This window comes from Coregonus lavaretus, assembly GCF_964263955.1.
Source record: "Coregonus lavaretus genome assembly, chromosome: 4".
Lineage (NCBI taxonomy): Eukaryota > Metazoa > Chordata > Actinopteri > Salmoniformes > Salmonidae > Coregonus > Coregonus lavaretus.
In genome coordinates, this window is record NC_139991.1 from 52,520,267 (window position 1) to 52,538,278 (window position 18,012).

Here is an 18,012-nt window from a genome sequence, read left to right on the forward strand (position 1 = left end):
ATATCGGAAATTATAAGTGGAAACATAGGCCTATCTAAATCAGGCAACAACAACAAAAATCATGTCCCGCTGTTCCTGGCATTCATTCATGCTGAAGTGGTAAAGGCCATACCCACGTTTATAAACACAGGGTTTCTACAGTTATTATTTATGGTGGTAATAATTATTTCCGAGTACATTTTATGAGGGGAGAGGGTGCGCAATTTTTTTTTTACAGTAAAGGGTAGGGTCATGTGAAAATATTTTTTATATTGAGAGCGGGTGTATTTTTTTAATGACCTCGACCTCGGCTGATTGAATAGAGCCCTTAGTCTTTTCATAATGCTGTAGGCCAACTGTACTAATCCCAGAGTAATTGAAACAGGCATCAACAAAGTGCAAATTGTTTATCGATGAACGACACATCTCACCCCTGAGATACATAAACAGCACTGTGCTCATCATGAATACATATTGGCAAATAAAACACATATTACATGACTGCCATTCTTTACAGTAAATGTGCCATGTGGGTGGTGTGCAATGTGGGATACCAATAGGGCCATGTCAGATAGACATTTTTTGAGTCTTAGTGTTTGAATGATACCAGACTAGACATTACTTTTTCTATCAACAGTCATCAATTGATGACTAAATAACCACTCATTTCCAGCACGCAGTCTAACTGGCAGCTTCCATTGGCTGCAACATACTCTCCTTTGTTCTCGGTCTGCCCAGCCTTGTGTTGATTAGGTGGTTGAAGAATGCCAGCTGGTAGGCCTAATACAAGACCCGGTTTTGAGTAGATGGAATATGTAGCCTACAGCTTTTTTTAGATTTGACTTTTAGTAGCAGGTTAGGAGAATTAACGTAGCAGGTTAGATGAATTAGGTTAAGGCCTTAGGAAAAGGGTTAGGGTTTAGGTTAGCTAAAATAAAATAAAACAATCACCTTTTGACATTAATTTTACAAAAGCTGTAGCCTATCACTTCTAGCCATGACCTACAAGACCCTCAACAAGGTTGTTACAAAAAGTGCCTTGCACTCAATTGGCAGGTTTCCATGGAATCATTGCGACATATGTAATGAAAATGGCAGATATAGAAGACCATAGAGTACCACAGTATGAGCCATAATACCCATAAAAGCTAACAGTCAAACAGTGAAATGGTTCAAATCGTTTTTTCCACCATTCATTTTTTCCCATAGGGGATTTTTAGAAACCACTTCAAATAAGGGCTGTTTTTCGTGTAGGCTTACCCTGGCGTGACATTTGGTAACTGTGTAAATCTTTCTAGGACAAGGAGACTTTTAAAAACAGCTGAACGTAATGACGTCACACCTAACAAATACACTCTTTCGCAAAAACATAGCTACAGTGTCAAATAAAAATGAAGAGGTTGAAGTGTTTCCATTGCCATTTAGGCAAATTGCGTGTATGCCCTCCTGCCTGCCTGTATGCCCTCCCACTTATCTGTTTCATGTCTCAGGTAGCATGGATAAAATGCAATAATTTACTAATATGTGCGGCAGGTAGCTTAGTGGTTAAGAGCGTTGTACCAGTGACCGAAAGGTCGCTGGTTCTAATCCCCGAGCCGACTAGGTGAAAAATCTGTCTATGTGCCCTTGAGCAAGGCACTTAACCCTAATTGCTCCTGTAAGTCGCTCTGGATAAGAGCGTCTGCTAAATTACCATTTTTTTTTTTATGTGCCATATTCTAAGTATAGCCACGGTCTGTGCCATGGTGAAACTTGCACTCCTGTAGATCTGAAATAATTGGATGGTGAAACTTGCATCCAGCCCTCTGGTAATCCTCTGCACCCACTGTGACTATTAGCCTTTAATTCCTTCACTTGAACACATGGGGGAAGCTTGACACAATTGCTATGACACAGTCAGCCCACATACAATGCCTAAATTACTGTATGACATCCCTCCAAAGAGTCCCTGCATTCTTCCCATCTGGTTGTACAGTGTGACCTCTGACATTCGAGGTCAGTGCTAAGAGTCTAATGTGGCTTTCTGGCTGGTGGCCCTGATGGTGAGCGGGGGCGGCTCGATGTTCAGCTCCTCTCTCAGGTTCTCCAGACTCTGCTCCCAGCGGCGCTCATAGAAGATGCTGAGGACACAGCGGGCCTGCCGGCCATTCCTCACAGCCCATGGTCCCAGGGACGTCACCAAGGGCTCCAGACGACTGCGGGAGAGCCACAATGAAACAGTCAGGCCGTAATAATTACATTACTGTACAGATACCAGACTGTGATGTCAACGGTTATTGTATTACAGAGCAGAAATAATTTACAGTCAAAGCCAATACTCAGAAAAATCATGATGACACATTCAGTAAGTATTAGTTTCCACACACAAGGGATGTTTTTCAGCCAGGAAGGAAATTAGACTAGAAAATAAATACATGTGAACTGTAATTCTTTCACAAGGCAGAATCCCATTCCCTTCAGTCAATAACTACAGTATGTTGATCATAACTAGCTCAACTAGCTCTGTGACACTTGCAAATAAACCAACTAAGCAATAGTTATTTGATCCTTGAAATGACACAGCATATCGTCTCAGTTCCCTGAAGGAAGTCATCCACCTACATTTCAGTTCTCTTTACACCTCAGGGGGCTGCTCAGGTGTGTGGTTGATTACCAAACATCAGAGGTGTCCAGGAAGTGTATGTTCCATTCACCACCAGTCTCCCTTAGAATATACAGTATAACTTCCTGGAGACTGACGACATCACAGATAAATCTTGGGACGTATTCAGTGAACATTGCAGAAATGTAACGAGAAGAGCCAAGACTACTTCCTATTCATCATGGCAGACAGTCAGTCTCCTGAAAGGCCCCTGGTTTATATTACTACATACAGTATGAATAAGAAGAGAGCCTGATGGGCAGCACCTTGTGGACAGACGGAGGGGTCCCAACGCTGCTCCCAGGATGCACATGGGCAGGCCAGTTTGAGCAGCCTCAAACCACTTTACTGCCACTTCACCTGAGTTTGAGAAAGTGAGAAAGAAATTATATGTAGTGAAACACACTAATACCAATACTCTCAGTGAATCCCTTTACCCCAGACTCACCCAGCATGTTAGTGGGCATGCCTAGTAAGGTGTGCAGTAAATCGTGGACCTCTCGGTACCTCTGCATGACGTACGCCAACTCCTCATTATCCACAAACTTCACGTTCACCCTCGAGTCAGGGGTCACCCTCTGAGAAAGAGAGACATAGAGGGATATGAGGATTGGCAAATAACCACGACGCCTCCTCTGTAAAGAGATCCATCATGTCCTTCATAAACTCACATTGTCCTCAAGGAAGCGCAGGTACTCTCTCCCAAAGGATCCATCCGGAAGGGAGGCCATCTTGGACAGATCCAATGTGGAGAGTCGGATCCGTGGGCGCTCTCTAACACAGAAATAGGTGAAACATACGCACATGAGCATTCACAGACAAGCAATTGTACACACATAACTTATTTAAATCATAGAGATGTATATTTCAGGGTGTACGTAAACAGAGTGAGATAGACAGCAGAGGTTGTGACATACGTTAGAATGGTATAGCCCTCAGGGTCTCCTCTCATTCGGTCCCGGAGCGTCATCAGGGCCAGGTGTCCTGTCGTCTCTCCCAGCACTGCCACCATGTCTACATGGGGAACACGAATTACAGTGAAGAGAAATGTGGTACTTTTTTATTGAGAAAATGCAGTACAGTATGTTATACCAAAAGAGTAACTTTCAAGTTATTTCTCACCCTTGTTGAAATCAAAATTACATCTACGACATAGTTTCACTAGGACTCTTTAAGTTTCCTTTTTTTTTTTCTCGAAAACTTCACAGTGTTTTCCACACCTTGATAACTAGGGATCTAAATGACACATGATAACCATTAAATAACCCTGCTTGGTATCGGTTACTGTGCGTAATGAAACTTATTCAAATCGTTTGAGATACAAATGCAAAAGAAAGGAAAGTGAAACAGGGAACACAGCCTACTCACATGTTGTGTAAGCACAGATAAGCATGCCAAACTCCCTACAGATGCAAAATGACCATTTGAAAGTATCACAACTGGAAGTGGGCATCCCTCTCACCATGTCTGTAGGGGTCTTGCAGGGTTGCCACCCCGGAGCCGACAGCCAACAGGGCTTTCTGGATGGGGTTGGTGGGGATGTGGCCTGGGTACAGTCCATCATAGTGGCTGTCTGCAGAGTCCAGGCCACGGTGCTGCTGCCGGACACAAGCAGCTGTGGGTGACACCAAACAGCATCAGACATACAGTAGAGTACACATGGACATCCCATTAGGATATGGTATTAATAATGTAGTGACCTTAGTACTTATAGATCATGGGACCACAGGTCGTTTCCGGTGCTCTGTTTACAGTCAACACCTTCCCACTGGACACAGACGTTAATTCAACGTCTATTCCACATTGGTTCAACGTCATTTCATGGAAATGAAACGACTCCAACACCATCATTAAGTTTGCCGACGACACAATGGTGGTAGGCCTGATCACCAACAACGATGAGACAGACTACAGGGAGGAGGTCAGAGACCTGGCAGTGTGGTGCCAGGACAACAACCTCTACCTCAACAACGAAATGAGCAAGACAAAAGAGCTGATGGTGGACTACAGGAAAAGGGGGGCCGAGCATGATCCCATTCACATCGACGGGGCTGTAGTGGAGCGGGTCAAGAGCTTCAAGTTCCTTGGCATCCACATCACTAACAAACTATCATGGTCCAACACACCAAGACAGTCATCAATAGGGGATGACAACATCCCTTCAGGAAACTAAAAAGACTTGGCATGGGTCCTCAGAACCTCAAAAAATACAGCTGCACCATTGAGAGCATCCTGATTGGTTGCATCACCGCTTGGTATGGTAGTGCGTACGGCCCAGTACATGACTGGGGCCAAGCTTCCTGCCATCAAAGACCTCTATACCAGGCAGTGTCAGAGGAAGGCCCTAAAAATGGTCAAATACACCAGCCACCCTAGTCATAGACTGTTCTCTCTGCTGCTACGGCAAGCGGTATTGGAGCGCCAAGTCTAGGTCCAAAAGGCTCCTTAACAGCGTCTACCCCCAAGCCATAAGACTGCTAAACAGTTAATCAAATGGCTACCCAGACTATTTGAATTGACCCCATTTTTTACACTGCTGCTACTCGCTGTTTATTACCTATGCATAGTCACTTTTATTTTATTTTATTTAACCTTTATTTAACTAGGCAAGTCAGTTAAGAACAAATTCTTATTTACAATGATGGCCTACCCAGGCCAAACCCGGACGACGCTGGGCCAATTGTGCGCTGCCCTATGGAACTCCCAATTACGGCCGGATTGTGATACAGCCTGGAATCGAACCAGGGTCTGTAGTGACGCCTCTAGCACTGAGATGCAGTGCCAGACCACAGCGCCACTCGGGAGCCCAAAACTTTACCCCTACCTACATGTACAGTACATATTACCCCAATTACCTCGACTAGCCTGTACCCCCACATATTGACTCAGTACCCCCTGTATATATCCTCGTTATTGTTATTTTATTGTGTTACTTATTTTTCGTACTTTATTTGATTTCTAAAAAAAAAATTGTGCAAATATTTTCTTACTTTCTTTGGAAAAATTTCTGCATTGTTGGTTATGGGCTTGTAAGTAAGCATTTCACGCTAAGGTATACACCTGTTGTATTCGGTGCATGTGACAAATACAAATTTAATTTGATTGATTCAACCAGTGTGTGCCCAGTGGTGATATGAGTTTTTCCTTTGCGCTTCATGAGATCATATGACAATGAATAGGTAATCAATACTGTGTTTTGTAGCCCTATAGAGAACTTAGTCTAGTCCAATGGGTACTCAAACATTTCTGTTCCTCGGCCCACTGTACCCTTTCTAGGGAAGCCTTACACATTTTTAAGAATAAAATGTGAGGCCAAAATGCATTGTCGACACTCAAAATATAAAATTACACAAACATATACAGTTCTTCCTTTAGAGGTAGTTTGGCCTTGCTGCAGTTATTTTTTATTAGGTAGTTTTATTGCTGATTTTTCAGGGACCGCCTGAAAGCAATCGTTTCAAGTTTAATTAGTCGTACTGTATGTACAGGATATGTATGGTATAAACCAAACTGGTTTGCCCTATTTATCTGTGTTAGTTCCGTGAAGTGATATAATGGAGAACCCATACTGTGGAGTTGTGGTACACTCCGCTAACCGCTACTATACGAATTTACAGCTAAATAAATAAATACATTATCTATCATTCTCTAATTATCGGAATATATATTGTCCATGCTTGTTTAGCTACAATACAGTCTCACTTGCATACCTTCGTCCATAAATAAGCCCCGACCAGTGCATCTTCGACTTGAAACGAGGAGTGAACGCAACATTTGTGAGGTGTGAGTTGGCTGGCTCATGAGCACTGCGCACACTTTTCTCGAGTGCCTTTGCTTTTTACCAAATACTATTACAAAATCCCATAGAGGTAGATGGAGGACTCATCTTTATATCTGTGCCATTATAGATAGCATATGTGACTACAACCCATAGGAATAACCACCCAGACTTTGAATACTTTAAAATGGCGGAAACCCTCTTCTTTACATTACATAAAGGGGTGGAGCATGTTCCATTCAAAAGTTACAACATTACAAATGTTTCAGTAACATCACACTGGAGCACATATTGGTGAGTACAACACTTGTGTTACTTAGCTAGCAGTTAGATGATTGTGACGAGGACTCAGACTGGACTCATGCACCGAGCAACTGCAGTTTTGAGCAGAATGCTTAAATTCAGACTTGATCGTAGCCTATGCCTGTGCCTATGCCTATGCCTGACTGAAGATGGCTGCGTATTTAGGGTGCAGCACAGAGTAGGAAGATCAGCTTTACTGTTTATGCGTATTTTTTGGTCAGGCAGAAACAGATATACATACGGACAAATACACGTACCTAAACTTTACCAGGAATTGTTGGATGGATGGATTTCTATTTGAGAATTATTTCATGGCAATCTTGTTTACTTTTTTTCGGGGTCAACGTCGCAGAATTTGAATGGCATTAGTTTAGGCCATTCCAAGACTGAAGTCAGTCTTACCAGTTGTATCTTATTGTATTGGTTACATTGGCAGTATACATACATCATTGACCTCGCTCTCGTTTGTACTTATGATACATAATTGTAAATGCTGATTCCTCACGGAACTAGAACAAAAAAAGACCACGATACACTATATATAGAAAAGTATGTGGACACGCCTTCAAATTAGTGGATTCAGCTATTTCAGCCACACCCGTTGCTGACCAGCGTATAAAATCGAGCACACAGCCATGCAATCTCTATAGACAAACATTGGCAGTAGAATGGCCTTACTGAAGAGCTCAGTGACATTCAATGTGGCACCGTCATAGGATGCCACCTTTCCAACAAGTCAGTTTGTAAAATTTCTGCACTGCTAGAGCTGCCCTGGGCAACTATAAGTGCTTCTTCTTTCTTCTTCTTCTGTGGGTTTTATGGCGGACTACATCCAAAAATTGTATTGCCGAAACCACAAAATATAAAAATTAATCCATACTTAATAGTGATACTAACTTACTCAACCCTAATAAAAATAGTAAATTGCCAACACAAACAACTCCCATGTCTTCCTTCTTTTAGTTCTCCATATCTCCTTTCTCAGGCTCTAGGGCCTGATAGAGTGATACAGCTTTTGCCAATATTCCATGTAACAAAATAAAATCCATACATTAATAGGGAAACTAACTAAATCCACCCAAATAAAATAGTACATTGACAAAACAAAACTGTCATTTGTTCCTTCTTTTAAATCTCCATATCTCCCTTCTCAGTCTCTAGGGCCTGAGATGGTGGTACGGCTTTTGACAATATTCTATGTAACTCTTTTGCTGAGAAAGCTTTCATCCACCCTAACTTTGGCCACCTCATTTTCTTTCTCCCTTGTCCGGCATTCAAAAGACGTGGCTTCATGGTTCCCACCACAATTGCAACATTTCACTTTTTCATCACTTTTATGACACATTAAAGGATATTTTCCACAACTTGGACATCTCGGTTTCTCCCTTCTGCAAACCCTTCACACATGACCTAAAGCTTTACAGTGATCACACTGCATTGGTCTTGGCACTGAGTGGCGCAGTGGTCTAAGGCACTGCATCGCAGTGCTAACTGTGCCACTAGAGATCCTGGTTCGAATCCAGGCTCTGTCGCAGCCGGCCGCGACCGGGAGACTCATGGGCGGCGCACAATTGGCCCAGGGTAGGGGAGGGAATGGCCGGCAGGGATGTAGCTCAGTTGATAGAGCATGGCGTTTGCAACGCCAGGGTTGTGGGTTCGATTCCCACGGGGGGCCAGTATAAAAAAAATATGTATTCACTAACTGTAAGTCGCTCTGGATAAGAGCGTCTGCTAAATGACTAAAATGTAAAAATGGGATAAATGCTCTGACTTTGTAGTTTATATAACACAACTGCACTTTAGTAGGGAGAGACTCCATATCAAAAAACAAAAGAACAGATACTCTTCACTTTTTCATAATTCGCCACTCGATTCGTCCGATGTGCATCATTCACTCCAGGAATATTTTTAATCTCTTTAACATCAACTTCCCACGAGACGCCAGCTATTACCCCCTTGAGGGGTGCCCTGTTCCGAAGAGCCACACACGACACGTCACACTTTTCAAATCGGGAGAGCCTCAACACACGTTCCTTCTGATCCGCAGAAGTACAAAAACTCAAAACAAACCCGCCTCTCGTGATCCTCACATCCTTCACTTTACCCATCACCCTCTCCACCAGTTTGGATAGCTCAAATGGATACCTCAAGATTGGTATTTATATAAGCTACTCCTCATTAACAAACCTTACTCCAAAAATATATAAAGGGACATTCTCCTCACTATACCCTATTTGCTATTTTTTTCCATTATTTTGAACAATATTCCAATCCTCCTTGATTCTACCGCCATTAGATTCATAATCCACTTCATCGTCCGCCTCCGCCATCTTTTTCGAATCTGTCACCCTCAACTGTCACACCCACTCACTCCCGCTTCAAACTGTAAGTGCTTTTATTGTGAAGTGGACATGTCTAGGAGCAACAATGGCTCAGCCACAAAGTGGTAGGCCACAAGCTCACAGAACGGGACCGGCGAGTGCTGAAGCGGTCTGTCCTCGGTTGCAACACTCACTACAGAGTTCCAAACTGCCTCGGAAGCAAGGCAGCAACACTCAATTATGCTTTAAAATACAAATGTAAAATATGTCAATCTTCCTGGATTACATTTTGTGAAAATCCCCCAAATCATGTATTTTTGTTATAGTTTTGTGAGGAATCACCCTAATGCTGCGTTCATGACCAAATGGGAAGGTTGTAGTTACCATTTATGTCGTAATGAGTTTGGTGTATTCATGTGCTTTTAAGTGGGAAATACCATCAAGGATAAAGGTAATTAAAAAGCTAGCTATGATTCTTTTGCTCTATTTTTGCCCATAAGAAGTATGTCCAGAGCTGCTTTCGATTTCTGAATCAAAAGGAAGATGAAAGGAAACATATCAGTACACTAGAATATAAGTTTCAATAAATCAATAATTAGTTAGCTGAATGACCTGTCAAGACAGCACATGCCTAATGTGTTCTGTGCTGGTTACATTGTCTAGCTGGATACAGAACAGTAATACCTATCAATTAAGAAAATGATCACAGCTGTTAACGTAAATGCATGCACAAAAATCAATTTAAGCATGTGTTCAAAAGCTTAGAAAAACATTACAATTTGTATTTTGTTCTTTCCATTAACAACTTTTTTGTTGACATATGATATGATGTCAGAGAGCTGCAAGTGGGTAACTGTGTTTACGTGCTATCGGAGTTATCGGAAGTTCCTAGTTCCGACTGGGAAGTTTCACTAGAATGACCCTACAGGCCGGAATTTCAAGTGGGGAAACTCTGAGAAAATGTTGTTGCCTGAGTTGCAGAGTTGTGACGTTTCACCTTTTAACCTCTTAAGGATCGGACCCATACCCAAATCTAACTGCCTGTAGCTCAGGACCTGAAGCAAGGATATGCATATTATTGATGCCATTTGAAAGGAAACAAATTTGGAGTTTGTGGAAATGTGAAATTAATGTAGGAGAATATAACACATTAGATCTGGTAAAAGATAATGCAAACAAAAAAACATGCATTTTCAATGTTATTTGTTCCATCGTCTTTGCAAAAGAAAGGCCACAATATAATATTGCAGTTTAGGCGCAATTTAGATTTTGGCCACTAGATGGCAGCAGTGTGTGTGCAAAGTTTCAGATTGATCCAGTGAACCGTTGCAATACTGGACAATTTTTGTATCAAGTCTGCCCAAATGTGCCGAATTGGTAAATTGATACATTTTCAAGTACATAACTATAGAGAACATACAAAAATGATACGTTTACACACTCCCAGGAATGTCATACATGATGGATCATTAGATTATACAGTTGTGGTCAAAAGTTTTGAGAATGACACAAGTATTGGTCTTCACAAAGTTTGCTGCTTCAGTGTTATGAGATATTTTTGTCAGATGTTACTATGGTATACTGAAGTATAATTACAAGCATTCCATAAGTGTCAAAGGCTTTTATTGACAATTACAGTGAAGGAAAAAAGTATTTGATCCCCTGCTGATTTTGTACGTTTGCCCACTGACAAAGAAATGATCAGTCTATAATTGTAATGGTAGGTTTATTTGAACAGTGAGAGACAGAATAACAACAAATAAATCCAGAAGAACTCATGTCAAAAATGTTATAAACTGATTTGCATTTTAATGAGGGAAATAAGTATTTGACCCCCTCTCAATCAGAAATATTTCTGGCTCCCAGGTGTCTTTTATACAGGTAACGAGCTGAGATTAGGAGCACACTCTTAAAGGGAGTGCTCCTAATCTCAGTTTGTTACCTGTATAAAAGACATCTGTCCACAGAAGCAATCAATCAATCAGATTCCAAACTCTCCACCATGGCCAAACCAAAGAGCTCTCCAAGGATGTCAGGGACAAGATTGTAGACCTACACAAGCCTGGAATGGGCTACAAGACCATCGCCAAGCAGCTTGGTGAGAAGGTGACAACAGTTGGTGCGATTATTCGCAAATGGAAGAAACACAAAAGAACTGTCAATCTCCCTCGGCCTGGGGCTCCATGCAAGATCTCACCTCGTGGAGTTGCAATGATCATGAGAACGGTGAGGAATCAGCCCAGAACTACACGGGAGGATCTTGTCAATGATCTCAAGGCAGCTGGGACCATAGTCACCAAGAAAACAATTGGTAACACACTACGCCGTGAAGGACTGTGGTCAGATGAGACCAAAATCGAGCTCTTTGGCATCAACTCAACTCGCTATGTTTGGAGGAGGAGGAATGCTGACTATGAACCCAGGAACACCATCCCCACCGTCAAACATGGAGGTGGAAACATTATGCTTTGGGGGTGTTTTTCTGCTAAGGGGACAGGACAACTTCACCGCATCAAAGGGACGATGGACGGGGCCATGTACCGTCAAATCTTGGGTGAGAACCTCCTTCCCTCAGCCAGGGCATTGAAAATGGGTCGTGGATGGGTATTCCAGCATGACAATGACCCAAAACACACGGCCAAGGCAACAAAGGAGTGGCTCAAGAAGAAGCACATTAAGGTCCTGGAGTGGTCTAGCCAGTCTCCAGACCTTAATCCCATAGAAAATCTGTGGAGGGAGCTGAAGGTTCGAGTTGCCAAACATCAGCCTCGAAACCTTAATGACTTGGAGAAGATCTGCAAAGTGGAGTGGAACAAAATCCCTCCTGAGATGTGTGCAAACCTGGTGGCCAACTACAAGAAATGTCTGACCTCTGTGATTGCCAACAAGGGTTTTGCCACCAAGTACTAAGTCATGTTTTGCAGAGGGGTCAAATACTTATTTCCCTCATTAAAATGCAAATCAATTTATAACATTTTTTACATGCGTTTTTCTGGATTTATTTGTTGTTATTCTGTCTCTCACTGTTCAAATAAACCTACCATTAAAATTATTGACTGATCATGTCTTTGTCAGTGGGAAAACGTACAAAATCAGCAGGGGATCAAATACTTTTTTCCCTCACTGTACATTAAGTTCATGCAAAGAGTCAATATTTGCAGTGTTGACCCTTCTTTTTCAAGACCTCTGCAATCTGCCCTGGCATGCTGTCAATTAACTTCTGGGCCACATCCTGACTGATGGCAGCCCATTCTTGCATAATCAATGCTTGGAGTTTGTCAGAATTTGTGTTTTTTGTTTGTTTGTCCACCCGCCTCTTGAGGATCGACCACAAGTTTTCAATTGGATTAAGGTCTGGGGAGTTTCCTGGCCATGGACCCAACATTTTGATGTTTTGTTCCCCGAGCCACTTAGTTATCACTTTTGCCTTATGGCAAGGTGCTCCATCATGCTGGAAAAGGCATTGTTCGTCACCAAACTGTTCTTGGATGGGTGGGAGAAGTTGCTCTCGGAGGATGTGTTGGTACCAGTCTTTATTCATGGCTGTGTTCTTAGGCAAAATTGTGAGTGAGCCCACTCCCTTGGCTGAGAAGCAACCCCACTCATGAATGGTCTCAGGATGCTTTACTGTTGGCATGACACAGGACTGATGGTAGCGCTCACCTTGTCTTCTCCGTACAAGGTGTTTTCCGGATGCCCCAAACAATCGGAAAGGGGATTCATCAGAGAAAATGACTTTACCCCAGTCCTCAACAGTCCAATCCCTGTACCTGGTGGTGCCCCGATCCCGCAGCTGAATCAACTTTAGGAGACGTACCTGGCGCTTGCCAGGTTCTCACAGGCAAGTTCTTGATGATCCGATAAATGGTTGATTTAGGTGCAATCTTACTAGCAGCAATATCATTGCCTATGAAGCCCTTTTTGTGCAAAGCAATGATGATGGCACGTGTTTCCTTGCAGGTAACCATGGTTAACAGATGAAGAACAATGATTTCAAGCACCACCCTCCTTTTAAAGCTTCCAGTCTGTTATTCTAACTCAATCAGCATGACAGAGTGATCTCCAGCCTTGTCCTCGTCAACACTCTCACCTGTGTTAACTAGAGAATCACTGACATGATGGCAGCTGGTCCTTTTGTGGCAGGGCTGAAATGCAGTGGAAATGTTTTTTTGGGATTAAGTTCATTTTCATGGCAAAGCGGGACTTTGCAATTAATTGCAATTCATCTGATTACTCTTCATGACATTCTGGAGTATATGTAAATTGGCATAATCAAAACTGAGGCAGCAGACTTTGTGAAAATGTGTATTTGTGTCATTCTCCAAACTTTTGACCACGACTGTACACTAACTTTCACACATCTAGATGGCCGGGCGGGGTGGGTGTGGAGCCAGAGACAGCAGGGGTTCAAACTGTAGAACCCAGTTCCTACATTTGAATATAAAAATTGATTTTATCAAACAAAACTATGCCACATTTATCTCTGGAACCCCTAGGATGACAAATCAGAGCAAGATTACTGAATGTAAGTACCTTATTTACCTTCAGAGGTGAATGTATCAAACCAGTTGCCGTGATACGTTTTTTGTTGTTGTGCACTCTCCTCAAACAATAGCATGGTATTTTGTCACTGTAATAGCTACTGTAAATTGGACAGTGCAGTTAGCTTAACAATAATTTAATCTTTCTGCCCATATAAGACATGTCCATGTCCTGGAAAGTTTGCTGCTACTTACAACAGTCATGCTAATTACATTAGCGCACGTTAGCTCAACCGTCCCGTATACGGGACACCGATCCCGTAGAGCAGGGGTGTCAAACTCATTTTAGCTCAGGGGCCACATGGAGGAAAATCTATTCCCAAGTGGGCCGGACCGGAAAAATCATGGTATATATAACTTAAAAACAACAACTTCAGATTGTTTTCTTTGTTTTAATACGATCAACATACAACATAAAGCTGGAGCCTGAGGACAGTGTGTCCAAAATAGTACAAGCACAACATCACTATTAATCATAAAACACGTCAAGTTTATTTGAAAATTCTAAAGAAAAAGAACACACAAACACACAATGCCTCAGTGATTAACAGAACTGTTACACAGATCACAGAACTATATCAGGGTGTCATTTCTCAGGCAGAAATGTAGATAAAAATAACGAAATCCTGTTCCCCAAACAAGTGCAAGAACCACAGAGTCAAGAATAGGTTAAATATACAAATAAAATAAAATAAATTAAAAACAATAGCACATCAACATAAAAACATATAAACATAAAGCTGGAGCCTGAGGACAGTGTCCAAAAGCACAACATCACTATTAATCATAAAACACCTCAAGTTATTTGAAAGTTCTGAGGACAAAGAACACACAAACACACAATGCCTCAGTGATTCACAGAAGTATATCACAGATAACAGAACTATATCAGGGTGTCATTTCTCAGGCAGAAATGTAGATAAAAATAATGAAATCCTGTTCCCCAAACAAGTGCAAGAACCACAGAGTCAAGAATAGGTTAAATATACAAATAAAATAAAAACAATTAAAAACAATAGCATATCAACATAAAAACATATAAACATAAAGCTGGAGCCTGAGGACAGTGTCCAAAAGCACAACATCACTATTAATCATAAAACACCTCAAGTTATTTGAAAGTTCTGAGGACAAAGAACACACAAACACACAATGCCTCAGTGATTCACAGAAGTATATCACAGATCACAGAACTATATCAGGGTGTCATTTCTCAGGCAGAAATGTAGATAAAAATAATGAAATCCTGTTCCCCAAACAAGTGCAAGAACCACAGAGTCAAGAATAGGTTAAATATACAAATAAAATAAAAACAATTAAAAACAATAGCACATCAACATAAAAACATATAAACATAAAGCTGGAGCCTGAGGACAGTGTCCAAAAGCACAACATCACTATTAATCATAAAACACCTCAAGTTATTTGAAAGTTCTGAGGACAAAGAACACACAAACACACAATGCCTCAGTGATTCACAGAAGTATATCACAGATAACAGAACTATATCAGGGTGTCATTTCTCAGGCAGAAATGTAGATACAAATAATGAAATCCTGTTCCCCAAACAAGTGCAAGAACCACAGAGTCAAGAATAGGTTAAATATACAAATAAAATAAAATCAATTAAAAACAATAGCACATCAACATAAAAACATATAAACATAAATCTGAAAGCGTTGCTCAAACTCCCGTAACAGTCAAGTTATTTTATCTTTGAACCGCTTCATGTCTGCCACATGTTGGGTTGCGCATACATTTTTCAGACAGGGGAAGTGAGCTGCATCACCACCGGCAAGTTGCGTCTCCCACAATGACAGCTTCAACTTGAAAGAACGTATGCTGTCATAATACTGCGTGACAACTTTGTTGCGCCCTTGCAGCTGTTTTTTCAAGTTATTCAGGTGCTCTGTAACATCCACCATAAATGCAAGGTCCGGCATCCATTCTGCGGAATGAAATTCTAACACTGGTTTGCCCTTTTCTTCCATGAACTGTTCAATTTCTTCTCGTAAATCAAAGAAACGCCTCAGCACAGCACCTCGGCTTAACCATCTTACCTCAATGTGGTATGGCAGGCCATAGATGTGGTCTTTCTCTCTGAGAAGGCTGTCAAACTGACGGTGATTCAGGCTTCTGGATCGGATGAAATTAACAGTTTGGATGACCACCTTCATGACGTTATCCATCTTTAATGACTTGCAACACAAAGCCTCCTGGTGCAAAATACAGTGAAAAGTAAAAAAATCACGTCCTCCATTTGCAGATTGCACTTTCTCTCTGAACTTTGTCACAACGCCTGCTTTTTTCCCGATCATTGAGGGCGCACCATCTGTAGCCAGGCTGACAGCGCGGGACCAGTCCACTCCGACCCTGTCCAGCAAGCAGACGAGTGCGGTAAAAATATCAGCTGCTGTCGTTGTATCTGTCATCGGCACCAACTCCACGAACTCCTCGGTGACGGTCAATGTGTCATCAACTCCGCGGATGAAAAAATGGCCAGTTGTGCAACATCTGTAATGTCCGTGCTTTCATCAATTGCAACCGAAAACGCAATAAATGACTTTACTTTTTGCTTCAACTGGCTGTCCAAATCCACTGAAAGATCGGAAATCCTGTCTGCAACTGTGTTTCTTGTCAGGCTGATATTTGCAAAAGCCTGCCGCTTTTCAGAGCACACAATCTCCGCTGCCTTCATAATGCATGTTTTTACAAATTCACCCTCACTAAATGGTTTTGAAGCCACTGCGATTTCATTAGCAATGAGGTAGCTAGCTTTCACTGCAGCGTCACTGATGTCTCGGCTGTGAGTAAACACAGACTGCTATTTCTTCAGACCCGCCAACAGTTCATTCACCTTCTCCCATCTCCGCTGTCCTTGAAAGTTGTCATATCTGTCGGCATGAAGACTCACATAGTGGCGACGAAGGTTATATTCTTTCAGCACTGCAACATGCTGTGAACACACCAAACATACAGCTTTCCCATTCAATTCCGTGATTAAATAGGATGACCATTTTTCTTGGAACACTCTGCACTCTGCGTCCACTTTTCTCTTTTTTGACAGAGACATATTGGGGCAATGAGGGTGCCAAAGCACATAATGTTAAAAGTAGAAGCCGTAATAAATATCGCGGGCAAAACAATTAGCTCATTGGCTGCACGTGCTTGACCTACTTGCTCTGCCCCGGTATAAACAGTTTGCTTGCTTAACACAATTGCTATTGCGCCATCCAGTGGACGCAATTGGAACAGCAGTTTATTTAATTGAAAAATTGCAGCGCATTTTTATACAAAAAAATAAAAAATAAACTTTTTTTTTTTTTTTAAATCATCTCGCGGGCCGGATTAAACCTGTTTACGGGCCTGATCCGGCCCGCGGGCCGTATGTTTGACACCCCTGCCGTAGAGGTTAAATAAATTGTCACATCCACCAAATACAACAACCCACCATCACCGGATGGTCAATTTGCCATACATTTTGAGCAACAAGAATTTATTAAATAGATGTGCTAATGATTTGAAAAAATTGATTGTATATTTCACCTCCCATTGGTTTAATCAGAGAAATCCTTCTCAGATATCAAACTGGCCAAGACACTAGTTATCTACTGTCAAATTTATACCCATAGGTGACCCGTGTTCCCCAAATTGTTGATGTGCAAGAACCAGAGCCAGTGATTGTCATTGTCAACTGATACATGATAAGCTCAACTTCTTCAATTATAGGCTATCCAACAAGTACATGAAATGAGGGTTTGGAAAGATGAGTGAAGAACTTAAAGAGGAACGTGATAGCTTTATTATTTTTGGTGGGGGGGCTGCAAAGTTGCAGGAAGAGTGCCATCTTGTGGCTGTGAAGTAACATTAGCAGTAGAATAGCTCCACCAAGAGGCTGATAAAATGCACTTAAAATCAAATCTAATTTTATTTGTCACATGCACCGAATACAACCGGTGTAGACCTTACCATGAAACGCTTACTTACAAGCCCTTAACCAACAATGCAGTTTTAAGAAAATATTTACTAAATACTATTTTTTACAAATCAAATAGATAACACAATATAATAAGGCTACATACAGGGGCCAATGTACTCTCTTTACCTGACTCTCTTTACCTGACTCTACCTTTAACCAGAGCCCTGCTCATGTTCTGTTACCAATGGTTTACTGATTAGGGAGAACAAATCACTAGGGACGCTGGGGTCTCCAGGATACCAGTAATGTGTTTTGGCGTTAGGATTCTGTTTTACACAGGCTATCTTTCTCCGCTTGGCTTGTCCTGCTGATATGGTTTCTATAGAGAATCAATCAAGCCTAAAACTTGTAATGAGGCTGCAGTTACAATATAATATCCTGCTGTATATTGCAGTGGCGATTTTAGCATGTCAATCTTGGTGGTGCAAACTCACCTAATTTTTATAGATGCATGCCAGCAAAGCCACTAC

The 18,012-nt window shown here is 41.7% G+C and overlaps 2 protein-coding genes across 3 annotated transcripts in view; one reads left to right on the forward strand and one right to left on the reverse strand.

Moving 5' to 3' along the window:
• Positions 1 to 371: 371 nt before the first annotated feature.
• LOC311127380 (ubiquinone biosynthesis protein COQ4 homolog, mitochondrial-like) lies at positions 372 to 6,600 on the reverse strand. Of its 2 annotated transcripts, XM_084159226.1 has the most exons (8): positions 6,331 to 6,600; positions 4,083 to 4,235; positions 3,538 to 3,634; positions 3,292 to 3,394; positions 3,069 to 3,198; positions 2,887 to 2,980; positions 2,581 to 2,713; positions 372 to 2,174 (listed from the first exon to the last, which is right to left on the reverse strand). In XM_084159226.1, exons 1-7 carry the CDS (start codon positions 6,419 to 6,421, stop codon positions 2,629 to 2,631), a joined length of 753 nt encoding a protein of 250 aa, XP_084015352.1. In that variant the 5' UTR covers positions 6,422 to 6,600; the 3' UTR covers positions 372 to 2,174; positions 2,581 to 2,628. The 2 variants fall into 2 exon arrangements, with proteins under 2 accessions (XP_084015352.1, XP_084015351.1); XM_084159225.1 differs by lacking the exon at positions 2,581 to 2,713 and having other exon boundaries at positions 6,331 to 6,585.
• A 66-nt stretch (positions 6,601 to 6,666) lies between these two features.
• The window catches only part of LOC311127378 (TNF receptor-associated factor 2-like), a 31,545-nt gene continuing 20,199 nt past the window's right edge, over positions 6,667 to 18,012 (forward strand). Inside the window, exon 1 of the mRNA XM_084159223.1 lies at positions 6,667 to 6,692. The gene's annotated coding sequence lies outside the window, so the exon portion shown is untranslated. The remainder of the gene's footprint in view (positions 6,693 to 18,012) is intronic.